The sequence below is a fragment of the Kogia breviceps genome, chromosome 6 (assembly GCF_026419965.1).
Source record: "Kogia breviceps isolate mKogBre1 chromosome 6, mKogBre1 haplotype 1, whole genome shotgun sequence".
Taxonomy (NCBI): domain Eukaryota; kingdom Metazoa; phylum Chordata; class Mammalia; order Artiodactyla; family Physeteridae; genus Kogia; species Kogia breviceps.
The window spans coordinates 97,031,204-97,055,515 of NC_081315.1; the positions used below are offsets into that span (position 1 = coordinate 97,031,204).

The following is a 24,312-nucleotide window of genomic DNA, read 5'->3' on the forward strand; positions in this document are numbered from 1 at the left end:
CTCCCTCCTTTTTCAAGTCTTGGTTTAAGACTTGAAGCGTGGCCTTCGCTGTGATGCCTCCTGTGGCCTTTCCCCAGCACGCACTGTTTTCCTTTACCTGCTGTATTTGTTTCCATAGTACTTATCATCCAGCTCCTCGGTCATTATTCATTTTGTTGTAATATAATGTAATTAATATAATATCATCTATTAAAATGTAAGTTTACAAGGGCAAGAGGCTTTGTCTGTATGGCTCACTGCTGTATCTCCAGAATCGAAAACAGTGCCTGACACATAGTAGGCACTCCATAAATATTTGTTGTATAAATGAATGGATGAATAAGTGAAGGGGCAGGATGACAAGGGAGCCAGCTGTGTCCAAGGAGCCATTCGGCCAGATCCACCCAACTGTCCGCTGAGTGATCAAACTGGAGCCACTGGAAGGGCAGAGTCAAGGGGAGGTGACCAGCATTTAACCAGGGCCTACTGTATACCAAGCACTGTGGTAGGCAGCCTAGGTTCATTATTCAATGTAAGTATCAAATTACTACATGCAGTATGTATGGTTAGCTCCATTTTCCAGGTGGGGAAACTCAAGAGGTTAACAAACTCACTCAAGGTCACCCAGCCCAGTAAGTGGCAGAACTGGATCCAACTTAATCTATCTGATTCCAAAAAGAAATTTGGAAATTTCCAAAAAAAGTCAGCGGATCACAGTGCCTCTTGTCTTTTTGCTTTCCTGCCTGTAAAATGGGGATTAATTTTCCTCATCCTTCCCCAAATTTTCATCTGATGAGAATGGAAATCTGGGACAACTGAAACACAACTATTACAAGATATGAGCTTTGCAAATATGGGGCTGAGAATTAGATCACATTATTGAGTAATGTTCACAAATCAGTGAGTGGATATCAGAGTGAGATTAAATCCAGCCAGTGGGGATGAGTGGGGTTTCTATGCAACGCTGCGTGCCAGGCACTGGTTTCAGGATTTTATTATTCCAGATATTTCCCTAGGCTGAGACCACAACCTCCAGGCTCAGCATATTATCTTTCACTTAAGATATATTTATGGAGCATCCACTAGGTGCTTGGGGTAGACCAGTAGAGAGAACAAAGTTCCTTGCCCGTCATGGAACTTCTGTCTTAGTAGGGAGAGAGAGATAGGAAATAAACAGTAAGTAATAAACATATGGAAACATATGGCAATAAACTATAAAGTAAATTACATGGTATATTCAGAGATGGTAAGTGCTATGGAAATAAAAAGTTGTGTAGGGGAAAGGACTTGGGCGTTCGGGGGGAGGTGGCCAGATTGCAGATTAGATCAAGTGGTCCATGTGGGCCCCATTAAAACGGTGCAGTTTGAACGAAGACCTGAAAAAGGCAAAGGAGTGAGCCAAGAGGTATCCTGGAGGGAGAGCATTCTAGTCCAGAGAAAAGGCAGAGAGAGCAGCACTGAGATGGGCTCCTGCCTGGTATATGTGGGGAACAGCCAGGAGGTGAGCTTTGGGGGATCTGTATGGGGGGCTACCTTGATGGTGGAAACACTAGATATCCTGATGGATGGAATATGGGAGATAAGACAAAGTGAGGAGTCCAGGATAAGAAGCCAAGGTTTAATCTTTATATTCTTTCACTGTATTCCCTTTTGATTACCTAACATAACTCAGTATTCCCAAAAATATTAGCCTCAAAGTCTTTGGAGATTGAGCCACTATAGTTGTACTCGTCTTCAATGTCTCTGGATTTGGGTTTCTTCAGCTATCACATGGAGTGAATCTAAAAGATAACTTTCAAACCCCTTGTGTGACTGTTTCTGAAAGATTCCTTTTTAGGAGTCATATTCCGATTGCTGGCTTGCTTCCCTCCCTCCTTCCTTCCTCCATTTATTCATCATGGGTCTTTAAAACATTTGCTGGAACAAGAGCACTTCCTGGAGCAATGTACGTGGAGGCTGAGGAGGGAGAAAAAAAGAATCTCTGCCTTTCAATAGCTCATTTCTTCTTGCTGAGGTTAGATAAGAGTGCAATAAGCAAGGTGAGAATTAGAGCAAATTAGCAAAATTCAAAAACACAGACCTACTAGAGCATGGCCTTGAGGATATGGGGAGGGGGAAGGGTAAGCTGTGACGAAGTGAGAGAGTGGCAGGGACATATATACACTACCAATACACTAGCAAACGTAGGGTGGATAGCTAGTGGGAAGCAGCCGCACAGCACAGGGAGATCAGCTAGGTGCTTTGTGACCACCTAGAGGGGTGGGATAGGGAGGGTGGGAGGGAGGGAGACGCAAGAGGGAAGAGATATGGGAACATATGTATATGTGTAACTGATTCACTTTGTTGTAAAGCAGAAACTAACACACCATTGTAAAGCAATTATACTCCAATAAAGATGTTTAAAAAAATAAAAGGAAAGAAAAAAATTAGCAAAATTCAAATAGTATAGAAGCAGCAGCCATGGGAGGTAAAGTGGAATAGTAAGTTAAAGGCTTGAGTGGATAAAAACATGTAGATAGTTTGGGAGCATAGGCAAGTTCAGGTTCAGGGAACCTGAGAAGGGTGGGAGCATGGTAAAGGGTGCTTGTGTGCTCCCGGAAAAGGGGCCGAGATGTGTCGATGAAGCTGGACTGAGGGAGGGAGGGGCTCTGGTGGAGACCTGTGCACGGGGGCCAGAGGGGTCCACTCTGAGCAGGAGGAAATCTGAAGGAAGGGATGACATCATGAAGACGGACTGGAAGGCACTTACCCTGGCTGTTTGGTACTCTAGGAACTAGAACAGGAGAATAAGGAGGTGAGGAAAACAGCCCAGGAGACTGTTGAATTACCTCTGGATCCTGATGTCTGAAATCGTGACACCTCACTGGTCTCTTCTCTGGCTGACAATTTTTTTTTTTAATTCATTTATTTATTTATTTTTGGCTGCGTTGCGTCTTCGTTGCTGCGCGCGGGCTTTTCTCTAGTTGCGGAGAGTGGGGGCTACTCTTCGTTGCCCTGAGCGGGCTGCTCATTGGGGTGGCTTCTCTTGTTGCAGAGCACGGTCTCTAGGCGCGCAGGCTTCAGTAGTTGTGGCACACGGGCTCAGTAGTTGTGGCTCGTGGGCTCTAGAGCGCAGGCTCAGTAGTTGTGGTGCACAGGCTTAGTTGCTCTGCGGCATGTGGGATCTTCCCGGACCAGGGCTCGGACCTGCATCCTCTGCATTGGCAGGCGGATTCTTAACCACTGTGCCACCAGGGAAGCCCTGGATGACAATTTTGATCAAAATTCTGGGCATTAAGGTGGCAAAGAAAAGTTCATTAAACATGATCTATTTGAAGAAAAAAAAAAAAACTATCCAAACAAGGAAATGAAATTATCCAAACAAGGAAATGAAATTTTTCCTATATTGTTGACCCAAAGTTAGAATTGAACTAAGACCACTTGCAAGAGTTTTTGTGAGGAGCTCTTAAATTAAAAACAAACAAACAAAAAAACCACGACCAACTCCTCCATCACTTGTCTGTGAGCCATTCTGGAAACAAAGAACATCCCCAAATTGAGGTTCATGGCCAACTTTATTTCTCTCCATGCAGTTGTAGTGGTGTGATTTGTACACTTGCTGCATTCATACATGTGTTTATTCTAATGGTTCAGCTGGGCTTGGATGCTGGCTGCAATAAGCCTAAGAAAGCCCCACATTTCTCCACTCCTCCGTTTCTGATTATATTTCATAATGTGTTAATATTTGCAGGCTAATCTTTTTTTTTTTTGAAATCTACCTTTTATTTTTATTTATTTATTTTTAACATCTTTATTGGAGTATACTTGCTTTACAATGTTGTGTTAGTGTCTGCTGTATAACAAAGTGAATCAGCTATACATATACATATATCCCCATATCCCCTCCCTCTTGTGTCTCCCTATCCCACCCCTCTAGGTGGTCACAAATCACCGAGCTGATCTCCCTGTGCTATGCGGCTGCTTCCCACTAGCTATCTGTTTTACATTTGGTAGTGCATATATGTCAATGCCACTCTCTCACTTTGTCCCAGCTTACCCGTCCCCCTCCCCATGTCCTCAAGTCCATTCTCTACGTCTGCATCATTATTCCTGTCCTGCCCCTAGGTTCTTCAGAACACTTTTTTTTTTTTAGATTCCACATATATGTGTTAGCATACGTTTTTCTCTTTCTGACTTACTTCACTCTGTATGACAGACTCTAGGTCCATCCACCTCGCTACAAGTAACTCAATTTCGTTTCTTTTTATGGCTGAGTAATATTCCACTGTATATATGTGCCACATCTTCTTTATCCATTCATCTGTTGATGGACACCTAGGTTGCTTCCATGTCCTGGCTATTGTAAATAGAGCTGTAATGAACATTGTGGTACATGACTCTTTTTGAATTATGGTTTTCTTGGGGTATATGCCCAGTAGTGGGATTGCTGTGTCGTATGGTAGTTCTATTTTTAGTTTTTTAAGGAACCTCTATACTGTTCTCCATAGTGGCTGTATCAATTTACATTCCCACCAACAGTGCAAGAGGGTTCCCTTTTCTCCACACCCTCTCCAGCATTTATTGTTTCTAGATTTTTTGATGATGGCCATTCTGACTGGTGTGAGGTGATACCTCATTGTAGTTTTAATTTGCGTTCTCTAATAATTAGTGATGTTGAGTATCTTTTCATGTGTTTATTGGCAATCTGTATATCTTCTTTGGAGAAATGTCAATTTAGGTCTTCTGCCCATTTTTGGATTGGTTTTTTTGTTTTATTGATAATTGAGCTGCATGAGCTGCTTGTAAATTTTGGAGATTAATCCTTTGTCAGTTTGCAGGCTAATCTTGCACAACTATTGAGAGATTCTCAGGACCGAAATAAACATCTGGGAGAAGAAATTAAAGAACTTCAGCAAAGGCTTGGAGAAGTCCAGGGCGACAATAAGGTACCGTGAATATTTAAAGGCAAAAACCTCTCCTGAGTAATTTAGTGCCAGAGGTTTATGTATGGTGCATCAGAAGAATGTAATGCAGCATTTGCGAAAAAAATTGTTATAGATTTTTACATTTGCAATGAAAATTCACAGTTTAGCATTTCTTATCTTTATTACCTTCCCTTCCCTTCGTGCGTGTGCACGCACATGCGTCTGTGTGTGTTTCTGAGTTGCTATAAAATATTGTCACAACCCATTGTAGAAGTTTCATTATGTTCAGCTTGGTGCTGAATAACATTGTGGTTGAGGGCAAAATAAAACCCAAATGCTATACTTTCTCCTTTCTGTGCAAATAATGGATTTGTGGCTCAGATGATTTGGAATTATTCACATTCAGTTTTGAATTTTAAGTAGTCATCCTACTAATTATGTTCACATAACCAATTTATTTTATTGCTAAATTTGGCAATTTGTATGGAACATTGCTCAAAATCCACTGCTTGGTATTAATCAAACTCCCCTGTTGGCAACGTTAATTATAAAATATGAACTCATAAACTCCAAACTAAATGTGAGCACTGTCTCTCCCAGCTGAAGCTGTGAACAAAAGTACAATTGAGAAAAGGAAGAAAAACTACTGAAGTTTAATTCCATCGCCCCCAAATAATTTCCCATTTTGCCAATAGATTCAATTTCAACTTCTTGCCAGAGCCAGCTTTCCCAACAGGGATGGCCTTTGGAGTTTCACTCAAGCAAACTACATGGCGGGGAGGAGGTGCTTTCTTGGGCAATGTCTTTTGAATGGTACCAAATTCCCTGACAAATGATGGGGATGTTTGTTGTTCCTGGGAGTCACTGGTTCTTGGAAGGCACCATTTTGAAAGATGCTCATTCTTTAAAAAAAAAAAAAAAAAAAAAAAAATGTATGGAAGTGTCTGGATTATCTCAAGAACTCTTCCACTACAAAGAGCAGAGAGGATTGTGTGCTTACTGCTGGCTTCAGGGGCTCAATCTAAGGGCATACTGGGGGGACTTCCCTGGTGGTCCAGCAGTTGAAACTCCATGCTTCCACTGCAGGGGGCACAGGTTCGATCCCTGGTCGGGAAACTAGGATCCCATATGCAACGAGGTGTGGTCAAAAAGTAAAAAAAAAAAAAGGGGGGGGGGCATACTGGGAAGTCTTCTTTACATATAGCCTCTTGTCTACTTAGTCTGCCTTTAAAAAAATTTTTTTAAACCTCTTGGATTTAACATACTATATTTGAAAAATATTTCATGACTATTCTCTGGTCATAGGGAGTGGGTGAGAATGCTAAGAAGGGTGCTAATTAACCCTGGACAAGCTAATCGGGCCTCTCAAAAGGAGTTAAGCTCTGTAACCTAGGTGTTTGGTCAATAATTAAAGGCCAGGCCTTCTTAGGTGTTATCAAATGATAGCATCAGGGCAAGTTTTTCTAGAGAGTAAAGTCAAGTGTGTGCAGTCATTTCCTTTTAAACCCATAAAAATACTGCAGGAATTTTGGAAAAGTTATAAATCCAGAAAATACTGGAACATTTTGAGATGTGATTTTTGGAGTCATGATTCTTCTTGACTGATTTTTTTCTTCTTCTTCTTTTCTTTTCTTTTTTATTTTCTGAGGTACCCCCCCTCCCAACCTCCAACTGTCCTAAACACACCTCTGCCTCATCTTCTGGTCAGTTTTCATTGTATCGCCTCGTAGGCCTGAGATATTTTAGGAATTGACATTTGCAACTGATATTTCAAGGAAAGGAAGGGAGGGTATGTGTGTGTGTGAGTGTAACACTAAGCACAGGTCTGGGGCTGCTTTTGCATTGGCTCCATCGGAGCTTCATGATTTGCTTGCATTCTGGGTCTTTATTCCAGTAGCTGGACACATTTATCAAACTTGGTTTTCTCACTCAAGGTTTAGAATTTAGTGACTCATATTCATGGCCTGTGAAGTAATTTGCCTGCCAACAGATGCAGGCAAGATGTTAAAATGTTCAGTAGACCCTGTATCTCAGTCTCCAGTCCTCTCCTCCTCAAAAAAGACCAACTGCAGTGAGCCCCAGAGATTCTGTTTATTCTCATTTGCATCTAAAGTTATAGGGCTGGTTTATTTTCATCCCCCTGTGAGTCATGGTCACCCTCCCCCCTTACCCCACCCCCAGTCATCAACATTAAGGCTGGATGACGCATTCAGTAATGACACCAACCATCTTGAGAAACACAGAGGCCTCTCTTGAAGGATGGCTGTGACTGTGTGGTGGAGAATGGGTTAACCCTTCCTTTGCTCTTTTATTCATCGTGTCACTCACAGCTCCAACCTTTCCATCGCCTCCTTCGGAATCTAGTCCCACCTCCTTACCATGGTGTGCTTGGCCCTCCATTATCTGGCCCCTCTTGGTCTTTCCAGCCACATCTGTTGCCATTAGTGGTCTCTCACTTCAGCCCTGTAGGGCTAATTTCAGCCCCTTAGCTTAGCCGTACTGCGTTGTGCCTCAGGGCCTTTGCACCTGCTGTCTGCTCTCTGGAACACTCTTCCCCTTTACTTCTGTAAACTCCCGCTCATCTTTCAGGTCATAGGTCAAATGTAGCCTTCTCCAACTCTCAGGGGCAGGTCCTGCACACACCCACAGTGCCCTGCTCTTTTCCCTCTGCTTGTACTTGTATGGCACCCTTCCCCCAAAGGTAAACTCTTTGCAAGCTGAATTCCTGTATCCGTAGGAATTTGCATCTTAGTTCGTGATACATAGACATTATTTAATTGATCTTTATTGAAGGAATGGAATAGGATAAATGAATGAGTGAGTGAATGAATAAAGGTAATGCAAAAAGGAGCAAAAAGGTTCAATAAAGAGGAAGAGGAAAAGAAAAAGGAAGAACACAAGAAAATAGCAGACTGACTGCCCCTCCGGTTGTCATCACTAACTCTCCTTGCAGGGTAAGGAGTAGTTTAGAAACCTGGAGAAAGGGTTTAGAAAAGCAAACCATTCCATCCAAGAAAAAGCAGAAGAAAGCCAAACCTAAGGTATGAGACCTTCGGAAGCCCCTGGAAGGGTCAGGGGGTCTGATGCTGAGCCTTAGTGGATATAGGGTAAGGGTCCTGTTCCTAGGCTAGCTCAAGCCTGTTAAATTCAATAATACTTAATAATGGATGTTGTGGGATTCCTAACTCCCCCCCATTCCAAACAGAAGGGCTTGTGGCATCACTTTATGAGCAACTGTTAAAGTGGAAGTTTTTATCTCCAAGTTGTCATTTTAACTGATGACCCTTAGCCATATTTTGGGAAGCCCAGATTCTAGATGTTAGGTACATTTAGGAAACAAGGTGATAGGAAATTACTTGCCTTGGCTATTTTAAGGTAGACTAATTTTTCCATTTGTTCAGCTAGAGCCTTGTAACCCTACGTGCCATAAAGCATTTTCAAACAGCCTCTTGAAAGATTTGTTGCCACCCTGTCTTCCAAGCAGCTTAGCACTCACACAGGGTTGGAGGTGGAGTGTGGGATTCCATGATCAACAAACCTATTATCTCTCTGAGCAGCGCCCAGGCTCCTGGACAGACCCAAAGCCCCAGTTCAAACCAGATGAGAGGTGGGAAAAGGGAAGCCTAGTAGACACCCTCCCCTTCCTTGCTAATAATAGCTCTGAAAGGTTAACGAGGGAAGGGAGGACTCACACCTCCACAAATCACCCTGGGGAAAGCTTTTCATGAGGGTGGATTGCCCAGGGTTCTTTGGGTGGCAGTCTGTGAGGAATAAGGACCAATTACATGGAAAACCCAGGCAATGCTAGGGCCTCAAGTGTGGAGAGCAGCCCACCCAGAGAATTACAGCTCCCCTTCTTGCCCCAGAGGTATGCCTGCTTCCTCTTCTGGGCATTAAGAAAAGAGTGGATTCAGGGAAAGGGGACTGGGGCGGCGGGGGCCGGGGCGGGGGGAGAGGGGAAGGAGGCCTCTGAGAACTTAACGATCAGTAAGAGGCAATCCATAAAACCAGCAGAGCATACTTGAATCACAGATCTCCAGAGGTGAGCTGGTAAGCCAGCTCTTCTGAAGAGGAAGCCTTGCTGGTAGCCCTTGACCAATTTCCGTGGTGTAAATACTGATGCCATGGCATTTAAATATCAGGCTAGCAAAGTGAAGTCACTGAACTGGGAGTTAGAAAGCTTGGCACTGCAGAAAGAGCTAGTTCCAGCCTCCCATTGCCAAGTGGTATAATCTAGAATAGTCCAAGAGGTCCATCTTTGGAAACTGCTAGACCCAGGTTTATATTCTAACTCTGCCAGTTATTATCTGTGTGGCCTTGAGCAAGTCAGTTGTCTCTCTAGACGCCAGTTTCCTCATCTGTAAAATGGGAATAATGATACCTCACATAGAATTGCTGTCAGGTTTCATCATTATTCATCAGTACATAACTGGGGACTCACTGTGTGCTGATTAATGTTCTAGGAGCTGTGACTACATCAAGGAATAAGAAAGACAAGGTGCCTGTTCTCACAGAGCTTATAGTCTAGTTGGGGAGACAGAGAATAAGAAAATAAAATACTTATGTAATAAGATCATCAGACAGTGGTTAGTGCTGGGAAGAAAAGAAAGCAGGAGATTTAATGGTTGGGAGTGTGTGTGTGCGTGCAATATTATGTTTATAAAGGGCGTAGCATAGTACCTGGCATCCAGTAAGCACTCCATAAAGGGTAAACATTGCTGGTATCTTTAGCACAACCTGGGCCCAGATTGGCTTAGTGGCCTCTTGTATCAGAGTTCCACCAGGAGTCTCAAGGTCTTCCTTTCTGTTGATCGACTGTTTACGGTGAACCCCGGGGGTATGTGCCTCCCAACAGAGACAGAGATTGGGGATAAGAAGCCTGGCATCTGGCAAATGGATCCCCAAAACTCAGCCCTCCTTATCACCACCCGACTTTATTATTTATCACCACCCCAAACATTATTGCTTTGGTGTCATGCTCCCAGAAACTTCCTTGCATTTTGTGTACCCTTGTGGAATAAGCACCTAGTAGAACAGGCCAGGAGCAGCATCTCATGTTCCTGCTGGGTTTCCTTGTCTGCTTGCTTTTATTTTTCCTTCATTTTACAGATTATGGCACTTTAAGTGCAGAGGAACAATAATGCAATGTGAAGTACTCAAAAGCAAGGAACTTCAGGTGGACAGGGTCAGGCAGTCACATTTCCTGGGCCCCTGCTGGCCAATTTAAATGTAACTTTTCAGTCGTGCATAAACACAGGGTTTTGCCCTTAATAATGAGCTTTATGTTACACCAGCTGAAGGTCTTTAAGTACCTCTGTTTTATCTGGTGTTGGCCCCATAAAATGATAGACCCCTTCTGTGAACGTACCTCTATTGATGTGGGACTTTTGGAAGGATTCAGCAAGCAAACCAATTAAGTCAAAGCCACCAGCCAATACAGGCAGACCAATGAGCATGCAGGTGACTATTAAAGTATACTCTGTTTAAAAAAAAAAAAAAAGTGTTCAGCTTGGATGTTTGTAACAGTCCAGGATGAGGCATCAGAGAGCTCTTTGTAAACATTTCCTCTTTATGCTTAAAAGAGCTCAGAGATGTCCTAGCTTGTGGGAAACCCAAATAAAGAGGGCACTCTAATGAAAAGCTCTCACCTTGGGGCATTATAGAAATTAATTACCAAGAATTAAAGTGAGTGACAAGGACCCTTCACCGGCTCCAGCCCCACCATATCTTATTCTAACTGGGATCTTGATGGTGAAATGCAGGCAACACTCAGTTCAGCAAGCAGCCAGACTAGTTCAACATTTCCTAATGTTTCATTGTCAGATGAATTAGACAAATGAATTTGGTCTCAGACACCATATTTGAGCTTATTCTGGCTTATATGAGCACACAGCCCGGGTAGACCAAGCGACCAAAGCAGTGTGGTTTTGGACATTCATCCCCTAGACCACGCACTGTAATTACTTTGTAGAGAACTGATTCTGAAAGATATCTCTGCCTAAGACTTATTTTATAGTACACCATACCCAAATTACACTAAAATCAAAACGAATTGAAGCAGCTTTAAAACTGCTTGGTGCAACCCTCTAAAGATTGTCGCTCTGGGAGCAATGTGTTCTGAACTATCTGAAGGTAATTCAGGGGCTTCCTAGCTGTGTAACCTTGGGCCAGTTGCTTGACTTCTCTGTGTCTTCAGTTGTTCTCATCTGTACAATGGAGATAACAGTAGTACTTGCCTATGGAGGGTAGTTCAGTTCAATTCATTTCAATACATCTTTATTGAAGACTCAACTCTGTGGTCTGGGAATAGGGTAGTAAACAAAACCAATAAGTTCCTGCCTTCCTGGAGCTTCTATTCTAGTGGGGACAGATGGGCAGTCAGCAAATAAACAAGTTAATATGTGATATTACACAGATTCTGAGAGGCACAGGTTTTCACATTTGAATATCTCTGATGTAGTTATTGGTATCATGTAGTGATGATTGGTATTTTTCAGTCTTTTTGGTCATGCATAACGGTGGGTCTTAGAGTTGATAGAGTCTTATATTTGATGGAATACAGTATAATATGTCAGAAGGTGCTAAGTGCTCAGCAAGTTACTGCAGGCTAGGGGGCTGTACAGTGGAGCCTGGGCTGCCGGGGACAGGGGAGGGGGGCAACTACTTACACTGGGTGGTCAGGAAGGCATTTTTCTTGACACACCCTTTGCTCAGAGGCCTGAAGGAAGTGAGGTGGGAGGTGGTCAGATAACCGGGGGGTGAGGTGCAGAGACCCTGAGTGAGCGAGCTTGGGTGACACAGGCACGACATAGGGGGCCAGCGTGCCTTCTGTGAGGATTAAATACAGAAGGTTATACAGGGCGCTTAATGCAGAACACACTCTGCAGGGGGAGCACGAGGCAGTGAGTGCTGTCATCGGTGTGGAGAGAGGCCCGCAGAGCATCCACTCCAGAACCCTCGCCTGCCTGGGGTCAGCTCCCGGCCCTGCCATTTCTAAGGTCTGTGACGTGGGCAAGTTACTCCCCCTCTCTGTGTCTCTGCTTCTCTTCTGACAACGGGGATTGTAACAGTGCATCACAGAGTGTTTGTTGGACTTACTGGGGCAATGTGCGTAAGCACCTAGGACAGGGCTTGTTGTGTTGAGGGTGAGGGGACACTGCAGCCTCCTGATCTGAGCATGGGCCCCAGGCAAGGAACCCTGGTTTCAGAGCCCTGCAGCAGCCCCTATGAGCTTCTCCCCTATGAGGAGGACGGGGCAGTGTCTGCCTCCCGGGGTTGGGAAGCAGCACATGAGAGACTGCCTGTATTTAAGATGTATCTGAGGACTCCCTGCGGTTAGCCAGACACTGCTATGGGTGCCGACTATTTCAGTGCGTATGAACAGCCAGGTTTCTGCAGTGGAGCTGACGGGGGGGGGGGGGGGGGGCAAGCAGATGAAACAGGTGATTTCTAGCAGTATGATGAAGGCAGTGGGGCCCTTGAAGGTAGACGGCTTCAGCGACAGTGTCTAGGGAAGACCTCTCAGAGGAGGTGACATTTGATCTGTGACCTGAAAGAGACAAAAGAAGTGGGTTCTGGACAGACCTGTGGGCAGGCTGCTCAAGGGCAGAGCAAGTGCAAAGGCCCAGAGACAGGCAGGAGCAGGTTGTGCTTGAGGCACTGAAGGAAAGCCAGTGTGGCCAGCAAACAAGGGAGGTGGTTGGAGGTTGGGTTGGGAGGTGGGCAGGGGCAGTTCATGCCTCAGCAGCTCTCATAAGGGCTTTGCCATTTATTCCAAATTTATTCCATTGCAGTGAAAAGCTGCTGGAGGTATCGTGTGTAAGGAAAGCTTATAGCATGTTGTTTGGCCCAAGTTGGGTGCTCGTTAACTGGGAAACATTGACACACAATAATGAGTGTGTGCATGATATAATCTCCAGAGCCTGGGAGGAAGAATAGCAAAACTGCTGGGTTTCTTTTTTAAGTGAAAAATTCTTTTGTTTAAAGCTAGAACTAGATTTGCCATATAGGTTTAGGAATTTGAACTTTGGTATACACAATAGAGTTGCCTACTTGGAGCCTTTTAAATCTCTCCTGTCTAATTTTATCAAGGGTGTTTCAAAAGGTCAGGGGGCAGTTGGAGAGGATGTGGAGAAAACCAACAGGAAAAGTAAAGAAAAGATAGGCAGGACCTTGTTTATTAAGTCGCCCAGCACAGCACTGGCAGATGAATGTTTGAAAAATGGCTTTTGGTGTTGACCTCTCCCTAGGCGTGCTATTTGCAGCAGTACACAAGGACCGGGGGTGAGGAAGGGCTAACATCCACTCCTATTAATTCTTGCATCTGATCTTCCCAGTGACTCTGACAATTAGAGAGTCACTATATAAGAATTATAACCATACCAGCTATAACTGGGGATTGTACTTTTAAAGCTCTTCAGAGAGTGATTATTGCATTGTATCTTCACATTGCAAGGATGGAAACCCCCAGAGCTGGAGTTGTGCAGTGCACAGGCCAGACAGCTGTACATAGCTGTTCTGTCTACAAGATAGATTTTATTCTTACTGTAGACTGAATGTGCCCCCACCCCAAATTCATATGTTGAAACCTGATCCGAAATGTGATGGTATTAGGAGGTGGGGGCTTTGGGAAGTGATTAGGTCATGACAACAGAGCTCTCGTGAATGGGATTAGTGCCCTCATAAAAGAGACCCCAGTGAGCAATTTTGCCCCCTCTGCCATGTGAGGACACAGTGAGAAGACAGCTCACTATAAACCAGGAAGTGGGCCCTCACTGGACCACGAAACTACCAGTGTCTTGATCTTGGACATCCTAGACTCCAACTGTAAGAAGTAAATGTTTGTTTATAAGCTACTCAGTCTATGGTATTCTGTTACAGCAACCTAAACAGACTAAGACAGGAGTTGGTACTAAGATGTGAGGTGCTGCTATAACAAACACCTAAAATGTGGAAGCAGCTTTGGAACTGGGTAGTGGGTAGAAGCTGGAAGAGTTTTGGGGTTCCTGCTTGAAAAAGCCTGTTGTCCTTCACAGCATTGCTGTGAATGGACCATTAAGGGCAATTCTGGTGAGGACTCAGAAAAAAAAAAAGAGAGCTGTGGAGAAAGCGTCCATCTTCTTGGAGAATACTTAAGTCATCCTGAACAGAATGTTGGTAGAAATATGGACAGTAAAGGCCATTCTGATGAGGCCTCAGATGGAAATGAGGAACACGTTATTGGGTGCTGGGGAAAAGGCCATCCTTGTTATAAAGTGGCAACAATCTGGCTGAACTGTGATTGAGTTCTATTGTTTTATGGAACGTAGAACTTGTGAGCAATAAAACTGGATATTTAGCTGAGGAAATTTCTAAAAAATGTGTTGAAGGAGCAGGCTGGTTTCTCCTGACTGCTTATAAAATGTGAGAAGAGAGAGATGATTTGAAGATGGAATTGTTCAGCAAAAAGGAACCAGAATTTAAAGATTTGGAAAATTCTCAGCCTGTCCATATTGCAAAAAATGAGAACGCTAAGGGTGTTGGCCAAACAACCATTTGGTAAGGAGATTAGTATGGATTAGAGGCCGGGCGCTATTTTTCAGGGCAAGAGAAGAATGACACGGAAGGTAATTCAGAGGCCAGCAAGGCCGCCACTCCTGCCACAGGCCTAGAGTGCATGGCTCTGGGGGACAGATTGCCTCACGTGGGTTAGAATGGAGGGGGCCCTCCCAGAGCCCCAGGGCTGAGACCCCAGCCCAGTAGAGCTGCAGGGCACCAGAGCAGAGCCACTGCAGGGCTGTCCTGCCAAGCCTTGGTGGTGATGTTGCCGGTGGGCCTGGAAGGCAGAGCATCGAGCCAGAGGATTAGTCCTGAGCCTTAACATTTAACGTTGTTTGATCTGTTAGGTTTTGGACTTACTTGAGACCTGTCACCCCTTCTTTCTTTCCTATTTCTGCCTTTTGGAATGGGAATGTCGCTCCTGCGTGTGTCCCACCTTTGTATTTTGGAAGCACATAACTTGCTAGGTTTCACAATTTCACAGGTGGAGAGGAGTTTGCCTCAGGATGCATCTCACCTCGAGTCTCACCCATACCTGATTTAGATGATATTTAGATGAGGTTTTGGACTTTAGACTTAAGAGTTGATGCTGGAACCAGTTAATTCTTTGGGGGTTATTGGGATAGAGTAAATGTATTTCACGTGTAAGAAGAACATGAATTTGGGGGTAATCAAGCGTGGAACGCTGTAGACTGTGTCCCCTCCCAAAAATTCATATGTTGAAACCTCATCCCCCGTGTGATGGTATTTGGAGGTGGGAGCCTTTGGGAGGTGATTAGGTCATGAGGGTGGAGCTTGCATGAATGGGATTAGTGCCCTTATAAAAGGGACCCTAGAGAGCTCTCTCACCCCTTCCTCCATGTGAGGGCACAGAAAAAAAGACAGCCATCTATGAACTAGGAAGCAGACTCTCACCAGACACCCAACCTGCTAGCACCTTGATCTTAGACTTCCCAGAGCCTAGAACTATGAGAAATAAATGTTTGTTGTTTATAAGCCATGCAGTCGATGGTAGTCTGTTATAGCAGCCTGAATGGACTAAGGCAATCTCCACTTTCAAAAACACTAAAGTCGGGCTTCTCTGGTGGTGCAGTGGTTGAGAGTCCACCTGCCGATGCAGGGGACACGGGTTCGTGCCCCGGTCCGGGAAGATCCCCCATGCCGCAGAGCGGCTGGGCCCGTGAGCCATGGCCGCTGAGCCTGCACGTCCGGAGCCTGTTCTCAGCAATGGGAGAGGCCACAGCAGTGATATGCCTGCGTACCGCAAAACAAAACAAAACAAAAAAAAACTGAAGTCACTTGGGGCTCAGTGGGGCTAGATGACAGCCAAAGACATGTGACTAGGATCAGCAGATACAGGATCTGAGCACAGGTAACACTTGTGGAGTAATAGCTACTGCTGCCAGCTGCCTCCCTCCCGCTGTCTGCTGGGAAGAATGGATTCAGGCAAATGAAAACAAGATGAGGGAGAGACCGTTGAGGGCTATGAGGGATGAAGCCCAAGAAGAGATCAAGGAAGAAGCGAGTCATTCCGACCGGGGGGCCTTGGCGGGACCAGAGTTTGAGCAGGGCTTTGCCAGAGGAGTTGGACTCCATCAGCAGCGTGGGGGAAGAGCGCCCAAGAGCCTTTTGTCACATCGTTTTGCAGCCCTGTCCCTCAGCCACATCCCAGCTGCAGCTGCACCTCATCCATAAGTGGACGACTCACACCCATAATTCATTCATAAACGTTTATTTCCATCTAAATCAGCAAATGGATGCATCTCCTGGTGGCCGTGCGCGTGCCTCTCAGGGCACTGATCCACTTCAAGCGTTGGCACAGGAAGGCTAGCCGTGCAGTTTTGATGGCCCCGTTGGAGGAAATCAAGCGCTCCGAGCAGTTGCTTCATAGAGCTTCCAAGGTGGGAAATCAGCCTCATTGCCTGCAGTCTACAGATAAGGTTGGCTCAGCAGCTCGGCTTCCTCCAGCTTAGAAGAAAGATCGGACTTCCCCAGTGGGCGTATGTGTGGGGAAACTCATGTGGAGGAGGACACCAATGATCACAGCAATAATCGTAATAGCAGCTGACATTGATCAAACACTTTTTATGTTCCAGGGGCTGTGCTAAGTATGGTAGAGAAATCTCATCTTCTCTTACTTGGGACTAGGTTCTAGAGTCAGCAGGTAAGAGGCAAAAACTTGTGTCTAGCAGAAATTCACCTTGATGGTCTCTTAAATTGTCCATGAAGTTCAGGGCAAGTGGCCATGTGTCTCCTAAACAGGAGTCTTATGTATAAATATGAACAGTACGATTTTGTCTAAATGTATCATCCGTCCCTCTCCCACCTTGCTCTCAGTCTGGGACATTGAAAGCTGCCTTCCTTCTGGGGTGGGTAGAGCCACCAATTTTTAAAATTTTTGTTTCTCTCCCATCCCCTCTTCTCCATCTCTCTCTTCCTCCTCTTGGTTCTCCCCCTCATCTTTTTGCCAAACACATACATTTGAACTCCCCTAAGTTAAATGCTCATTTAATACAACTTCACTCTCTTACTTCATGTTTAATGTTGGGTAGGGGAAATTGCCCCCTCTACTCCTCTTGATTTCTCCGTTTTTTTGTTGGTTTTTTTTGGCAGTCCCACACGACATGCAGGATCTTAGTTCCCCCACCAGGGATTGAACCCTGAAGTGGAAGAGCGGAGTCCTAACCACTGGACCAATAGGGAATTCCCCCCTTCTTGATTTCTTGTGGCTGGACATGAGACAGATTAACAGGAGAAAAAGAAACACATTTTAATTCATGCTGGTCCCATAGACATGGAATCTAAGAAGTGCCCAAAGCAGATAACTTTTATGCTTTTTAGACAAAGAAATAATAAATTTGGGAGGAGTTGACAGGACAAAGAAACTTAGGTTCGGGCTGCCCAATTAGTGAAGAATCTAAACCAAGTTTGGGCTTGGGGTAGTAAATTAAAGCAGTAACAGGGTTTGTTTATACTGGTTTCTCGCCTGAATCCCCATCTCTGGCGATAAGGGTATCCTTCTACCTCCAGAAGCAGGAGGGCACCCTTCACATGAGAGATTTTTTTTTTTTTCCTGCTTTCGGGGTGACAGAAAGGAGGGTCAGAGTGTCCCTCGTGTTGGCCATTTCTTAAGTAACTTTAATTCAAAATAATAAATATACCATTGAGGCACATTTGGGGGCAGCCTACTCTGGGCCCCAACAGTTACAGCAACCTTGGACAGTAAAAAGCGGCACTGTTACTGTCGTATTCTTACAGTGAAGGACACTAAGACTCAGAGAAGTTTAGGCATATACCTGAGATTGCACAGCTCTCGAACTTGGCCCCAGGACACCCCCCCGCCCCCTGGCAGGTGGACTCCAGAGCCCATCAGCTGTCAGCTGGGAAGGCAAGAGAACTCTCCCTGGGGCTGCCATCCCTGTTGCGATGGCCTCCTTGGGCCCCTTCAGCTGATTGAACTTGAGTGTCAGACCCAACCAGTGATCCAGCTTTTACCAACTTGGGCCTCACTTTTAAACATAAGTGTTTCATCCAGTCCAGCCCTGAGATTTAATAGCCGATATTGTATGCACATTAAACACCAAATGATTGTTAACATGTTTATTGAAGCTTAACAGGCATCCAGTATATAAAAGATGACTCTCTTATATGGCTGTCAGACCTCAATAAACATGTTTAATAATTAATTGGCATTAAGCAAACATAATTGTGTGATTCTAAATTAAGTGTTCGGCGAAGCGTACCGTGAATGGAAAACCTCAGTGGTGTTTTATTACTTGAAGTTCAGGCTGTCAGTCTGGCTTTTCACATACGAAGAAAAGCGCCCTGCTTTCAAAGCTGTGTTGCAGACCTCCTGTTGCCTCATGCCAAAAACGGCACAGGCCTTCGTGTTCCTAGACCCTTTCATCTGAGAAATGTTTCTTACTTGGTTAGCTGTTTGTCTTTCTGTGTACTCACCTGGGGTTCTGAAAGTCCTGAGCCAAGACTGTGATGTGAAAGATGTTTTCACATATCGGCTTTCAGGTAAATTAACCAATTCTGACATAAACTCCGTTCCTCCCCAATACAGGCGATTCTTGACATTTGCTATAGTTACATTCTCTAAAATCACTGCAAACACTGAATTAGGGAAAATTGAACCATTGTTCCTAGGGGAAATAGGAGATTAGGTTCCTCTGAGCCTCTGGTCACAATATTTTTGTCACCTGATCAATATATAACTGTTTTATATGTGTTTCTGTTTAAAGTCACCTTATTTAATTTATATTGTTGATTCTTTAACAATGAACTCATAGCCAATAGCACTGTAACTCGTGCCTGAAGGAAGCTCATCTAACACACGTATATTCTCCGTAAGGCACATCATGGCCTCTCGTGCTCAGGAACATGAGACAACACTCCAGCACTGCACAGGAGGGCCATTCGAAATGGCAAAACACCGGGCTTCCCTGGTGGCGCAGTTGTTGAGAGTCCGCCTGCCGATGCAGGGGACACGGGTTCGTGCCCCGGTCCGGGAAGATCCCAGATGCCGCGGAGCGGCTGGGCCCGTGAGCCATGGCTGCTGAGCCTGCGCGTCCGGAGCCTGTGCTCTGCAACGGGAGAGGTCACAACAGTGAGAGGTCCGCGTATCGCAAAAAATAAATAAATAAATAAATAAATAAATAAATGGCAAAACACCAACATAAAGCACAAAAATGTGAAAAAAAAATGGCTTGAAAGAAACCATGAAAAGGACAGTTGTTTACAGTATGAGCTAAAACAAGAAAGCAGAACATTGCCTTGTTCGACTTTAGCTGGAAACTTTCCTGTGGGATGCTTCCCATTTTTTGCAACTCTGTGTTTATCTGCACATGTCCCCTCATGATGCAGAAGCACCATGAATGCTGATTTCGAGGCTACAAATAAATTTGCATTAGGCAAGTATACAAATACAGAATACTTGAGCTTTGGAATGGGGATTCCATTAAGCGTGGCCATCTGTGTACCTAAGTGCCATGTGTCCTCGGCTAGGCCTTTGTACAAGCTGTTCCACCTGCCTGGGACATTGTGTGCTGATCCTAATGATGCATTTGCTCCTAGTAGATGCACAATAAATATATGTCCAGTTCATCTGACTAGTTTTCAAATTAGGACCCCAAATATATGTCATTTGAAAATGCTCTTTACTTTTCAGTAGTCATCATTTCCTGCACAGTTCATTGCTGTTATTTATTATTCCTATATAGTTAATATTCTACCTTGGCTTTTAACTTTCTCACCTGCCCCTAAATCCTTAGGGACTTGACAAATAAAGCCGTTCTCTCTATTGGAAACAAATCCCTTAGGATCCATGCAGGAACGAGGAAGAGCATACCCCAGCAGGTATTCCTGGATGGGTTGGATCTGTGTGGCAGCAAAACGCTGTCCGCAGGATTTCATCCATATATGAAGCCCATCTGCACACACCCTACAGGGAGGTGGAGGAATCAATCTTACAACCTCTTTCGAAGAAGCATCAGGAAGCAGTACTGTAAAGTTAAAAAAGCGCTTTAATGCCCACCTGCTTGGCACTGATGGGCATGTAGGGGATGCTCTGGGACCACTGGACCTTCCTGGAGTCTCTAACATAGTTTCCATCATGGCCCTACTGGAAGGTTTGGAGCTGCACATGGAGCTCGGCCTCAGAGACTGGGAAAGCCAAGGGTTCTGCAGGGATGCTTTGGAAAATTACATTTTTAGGACTAGAATTTAGTTCCTAGGGATTTAAAAACATTTTAAAAGTACGTTATGAAACTCATGTATACTTACTTTAAAAGTTAGAAAACAAAGAACAGATAGCATACGCAGTCTTGCATCTAAACTTACACATTTAAGGGTTTTAGTGTATTCGGTAATTTTTTTCTTTTGTACGTGGGTTCTTAGTATAATTTCAATCATACTGCTGTGCCCCATGTCATGTGGGATCTTAGTTCCCAGACCAGTGATCAAACCCGTGCCCCCTGCACCCCCCTGTATTGGAAACTTGGAGTCTTAACCACTGGACTCCCAGGAAAGTGCCTTTATTTAAACATTTTTTAAAATTATTTATTTATTTATTTTCTGGTCACACTGTGTGGCTTGTGGGATCTTAGTTCACTGACCAGGGATTGAACCCAGGCCCCCAGCTGTGGAAGCATGGAGTCCTAACCACTGGACTGGCAGAGAAGTCCCTAAACTGCGTATTCAAGTTAGTTTTCTGCTTTTTTTCCCACTTAGTGTGGCAGCATCCGCATTTCCATGGTACTACATAGTTCACATCAACCTCATTTTAAACAGCTGGAAACTTGCTGTTTGATTGATTGATCAAACAATTAATCAGTTGATTGATTGCATTATCATTTGCTAGCCATTCCACTACTGTTGGACATTGTTTCTATTTTTTTTTTTTTTTTTTTACTCTTTCTATAAATAACAGCACAGTCTACTTTTTTCTTTTTTCCTAAAGCTAGTCCATGTCTGGGATTATTTTTAGCACAGATTGTCAGAAGTAGAGTTACTGGATCATTGGATAGGGACCTTTTTTAAATTTTTTTGCTTTTTAAAACTTTATTTCAACATAACTATGGGTACAGAAATATACACATATGGGTTAATAGAATGCACTTTAACTTATCCTACACAATTTGGACCAAAAACCTGGTACATGGCTTGCTTCAAAAAGAAGAAGGATTTGCAATCTGGTTTATTTTTAATCTATTACAAATGTGTATATATATATATATATATATATATATATATATATATATATATATAAAGATCCTCCATCAAATGCTGCTAAAGCAAACCGCAAGAACCTAGAGAAATTAACCTTTGGTTTGTCTCTGAAAAGTAACAGGTATTGCACTGTAAAACTTAACAAAACTGGAGCAACAAAACATTGTAATGTTTCAGTGCTAGTTCATGGAGTTCAGTAACTAATGGGTGTTGATGAGGGTGAGGAGATCCTATGTATACATGTGAAAATATAAAAGGTATCCGATCTAGTTAATATTGCATGTAGATCCCGAATCTACTCAAACCAAGATTCAGATAATTTCTTAAATCTGAATGAACACTATCAGTCCAGTTCATCTGCTGAGGTCAGAAAGGAAACTTTGCACCGTAGCTGTTTTCCTGAGTTGTGCAAAAAAGAAAATTAAGTTGCTTCCCCAGCGTTTCAGCCCAGAACTACAGCAAGGTATTTCATCCATTGTCAACATTGATGGGGTGAGAGGTGATGAGTTTACTTAGGCTTAAATCTGAATTAGCACTCAGATGCAAGAGTCAGATAGGGACATTTTTAAGGCTCTTGATAACATAGCCTAATTGTTAAGAATGTGGGAGCATACCCATCTTAGCAGATCCTTTACAACATTGTGTTATCATTTTTTAATCTTTGCTAAATTTAAAAGAGACACAGAATTTTTTCCCTCACTGTGGCAGGGCTAAACAAGCTATCCCCTTTCACATGCCCAGGCCTGTGTTCCCGTTAGCCTTATATATAGGTTTATGTGTGCACACGTGTGTCTGTACATACAATATGGATTTTTAAATTTTTTTAAATTAATGATATTGGCAAGAAATTTCTTTGTCTTGTGCCTTTCTCCAGTATTTCTTGGAAAATCTTAACTTCCAACACTCTGCCTAGTATGCTTGGGGTTTTGTTTGGATCTATTCATTTTAACTCTCTCCCTCTCTCTCTTCTTTTTCTACCAATGGAAAATGCAGCTCTTGAGAATGACAATTGCCAAACAGAGGCTGGGAGACGAAGAAATCGGCGTGCGGCACTTTGCAGCCCACGAGCGTGAAGATTTGGTTCAGCAGCTGGAGAGGGCAAGGGAACAGGTTATCGCCAACATCTGTTATGAGTGGGGGATATGTTTGCACAGCTGAGCATGACACAGAGAAGAGTAGACTGTGCCCCAATTTCTCAGAGACTGTGGGGTGCTTGGAACATGGTCAGAGGAGGAAGGAAGATGCAGTTTGAATGCATTTACTCCCTCTGTTCTCTGCTAGGTTCCCAAGCAGCCTTTTGCATTTCTGTCTTCCAGCAGGTCTGCTCTCTTACTTTGGGTGCCATTGTTCTGAACACAACAAGAAACCTCTCCCATAACCAGGATAGACAGGGAGAGAACAAACATGACAAACTGGCCTTAATTTGCAAGTTTCTGCTGAAATGCTGAGTGGATGCTTTTTAGGCAAAATCTCAACGGGTACTGAGCCCTAGTTAGGGAACAGCTTAGAGAGCCTAGACTTTGTTTTTCTCCTCTCACTAATTGGTTTTGAAGAGCAGAACATGATTTTTGGGTCTAGAGTGGTTTGAAAAAGTATATATTTGTAAGACACTGGCTGTTGTTCCCAATATCTGGATTTGCCCTCTCAGAGCCCCTGGCTTTAGGACAGGCTGCAGTTGGTAAGTGATCGGTTCTGTGTTTCCAAGCTGCTGCAGTCCATCTCATCTTGGATATAGTAAGTGTCCGGCCAGAAGTTGTTCCTTGCTTTTAGCTTTTATCATATTCCGATGTGTGGCGCTTATGGTTTTATAGCAGGCGCTGGTATTAGTAAGCTCTCTAAAAGTCAGTCAGCCAAGTGGAAGGCTCGTCTCTAACCATAAAGCTGATGTCTGCAGAACACCTTGAGTAAGGGCACTTCTTTGGTTTCAGATTGAGTCTCTGGAGCATGACCTGCAGGCCTCTATGGACGAGCTTCAGGATGTTAAAGAAGAGCGGTCTTCCTACCAGGACAAAGTCGAGAGGCTCAACCAGGAGCTAAACCACATCCTGAGCGGCCACGAAAACCGAATCATTGACGTGGATGCCCTGTGTATGGAGAACAGGTAAGTGACCAGTCCCAGGCCCGCACTCGGGTAGGATGCTGGCTCTCCACTTGCCTGCAGGCTGGGAGTTATTTGCAGCCCTATTTACATTTAAGAAAATAGTCTTACAGTGAAAGGAAAGTCTCAACCCTAAAACAATGATATTCATGTCACACGTCAGTTGTAGAAGTAAGAAAAGAAGAACCACATGCTTACACGCCTACGTCCATGCCCTCTTTCCCCCTGCCCTCCCGGTTAGGTGAGAAGGATAGGGAACCAGTGAAAGGTGCTTATTATTGCTATCAAGAAGACAGAAAAGAATAAGAAAATAAATTGAGAAATTCCCTTAGCTGTTTCTTTTCCCAGAGGTAAATTTCAGTGTGTGTGTGTGACTGACTTAATGCTGTGTCTGGTTTGCCTCTTGCTGCCTTGCTTCCCAGTGGAATCATCTTAATGAGAATTATGTGAAAACTGTGTTGATATCCCTTAGGGGATCTCTGCAGAGGGCTGTCCTAAAGTGATGTTTCAGTGATTTGGGCGTATTTGACCTTGATCACATCCATTTAAGAAGAGGTCACCAAGGTGCACTTTTTCTGCTTTCGGTGGTGATGGGAAGGCATTGTATGTAAAAGGTGGCTCTTTGGGTGTGTGGTTTTCTTTTTATCCTCTCCTACTTTGATTGTATGTTTTTTGTTTTGCCTCCAAGCTCTTACTAGTTGTATATATTCTTTTTCAGGTACCTTCAAGAGAGATTAAAGCAACTTCATGAAGAGGTCAACCTCTTGAAATCTAACATTGCCAAATACAAGGTAGAAAATCATGACGGTAACAGTGATGATTCACTATTGTACATCTAAATGTCATTCTATTTTAATTCCCTTTTATGTGCCAAAGATACTCTAGTGCTTGCCTGCCCTCTCAGATAGTTCAATAAGAGCTTTAACTGAGGACCAGTAAGAATTACACCCCAAACAGCAAACACAACAAAAACAGGTTTTGCAAGAGCTCCTTCCATTATCTGGACAGGGCACACTGAGACCACCAGAATCTGGATGTGACCACTATACAGCCTCGGTCTAT

At 44.0% G+C, this 24,312-nt stretch overlaps 1 protein-coding gene across 8 annotated transcripts in view; it reads left to right on the top strand.

The window, feature by feature from the left end:
* Positions 1-24,312, top strand: part of CCDC149 (coiled-coil domain containing 149) — a 100,163-nt gene that overhangs the window by 46,193 nt on the left and 29,658 nt on the right. For 3 of the 8 annotated variants that reach the window (XM_067036330.1, XM_067036333.1, XM_067036336.1), the window contains 4 exons: positions 4,797-4,904; positions 22,146-22,262; positions 23,081-23,253; positions 23,969-24,041. In XM_067036330.1, the coding sequence (XP_066892431.1) occupies positions 4,797-4,904; positions 22,146-22,262; positions 23,081-23,253; positions 23,969-24,041 (471 nt within the window). Of the gene's footprint in view, positions 1-4,789; positions 4,905-22,145; positions 22,263-23,080; positions 23,254-23,968; positions 24,042-24,312 lie in introns of all 8 variants that reach the window. The other 5 variants (XM_067036331.1, XM_067036332.1, XM_067036337.1 and 2 more) reach the window with 2 other exon arrangements.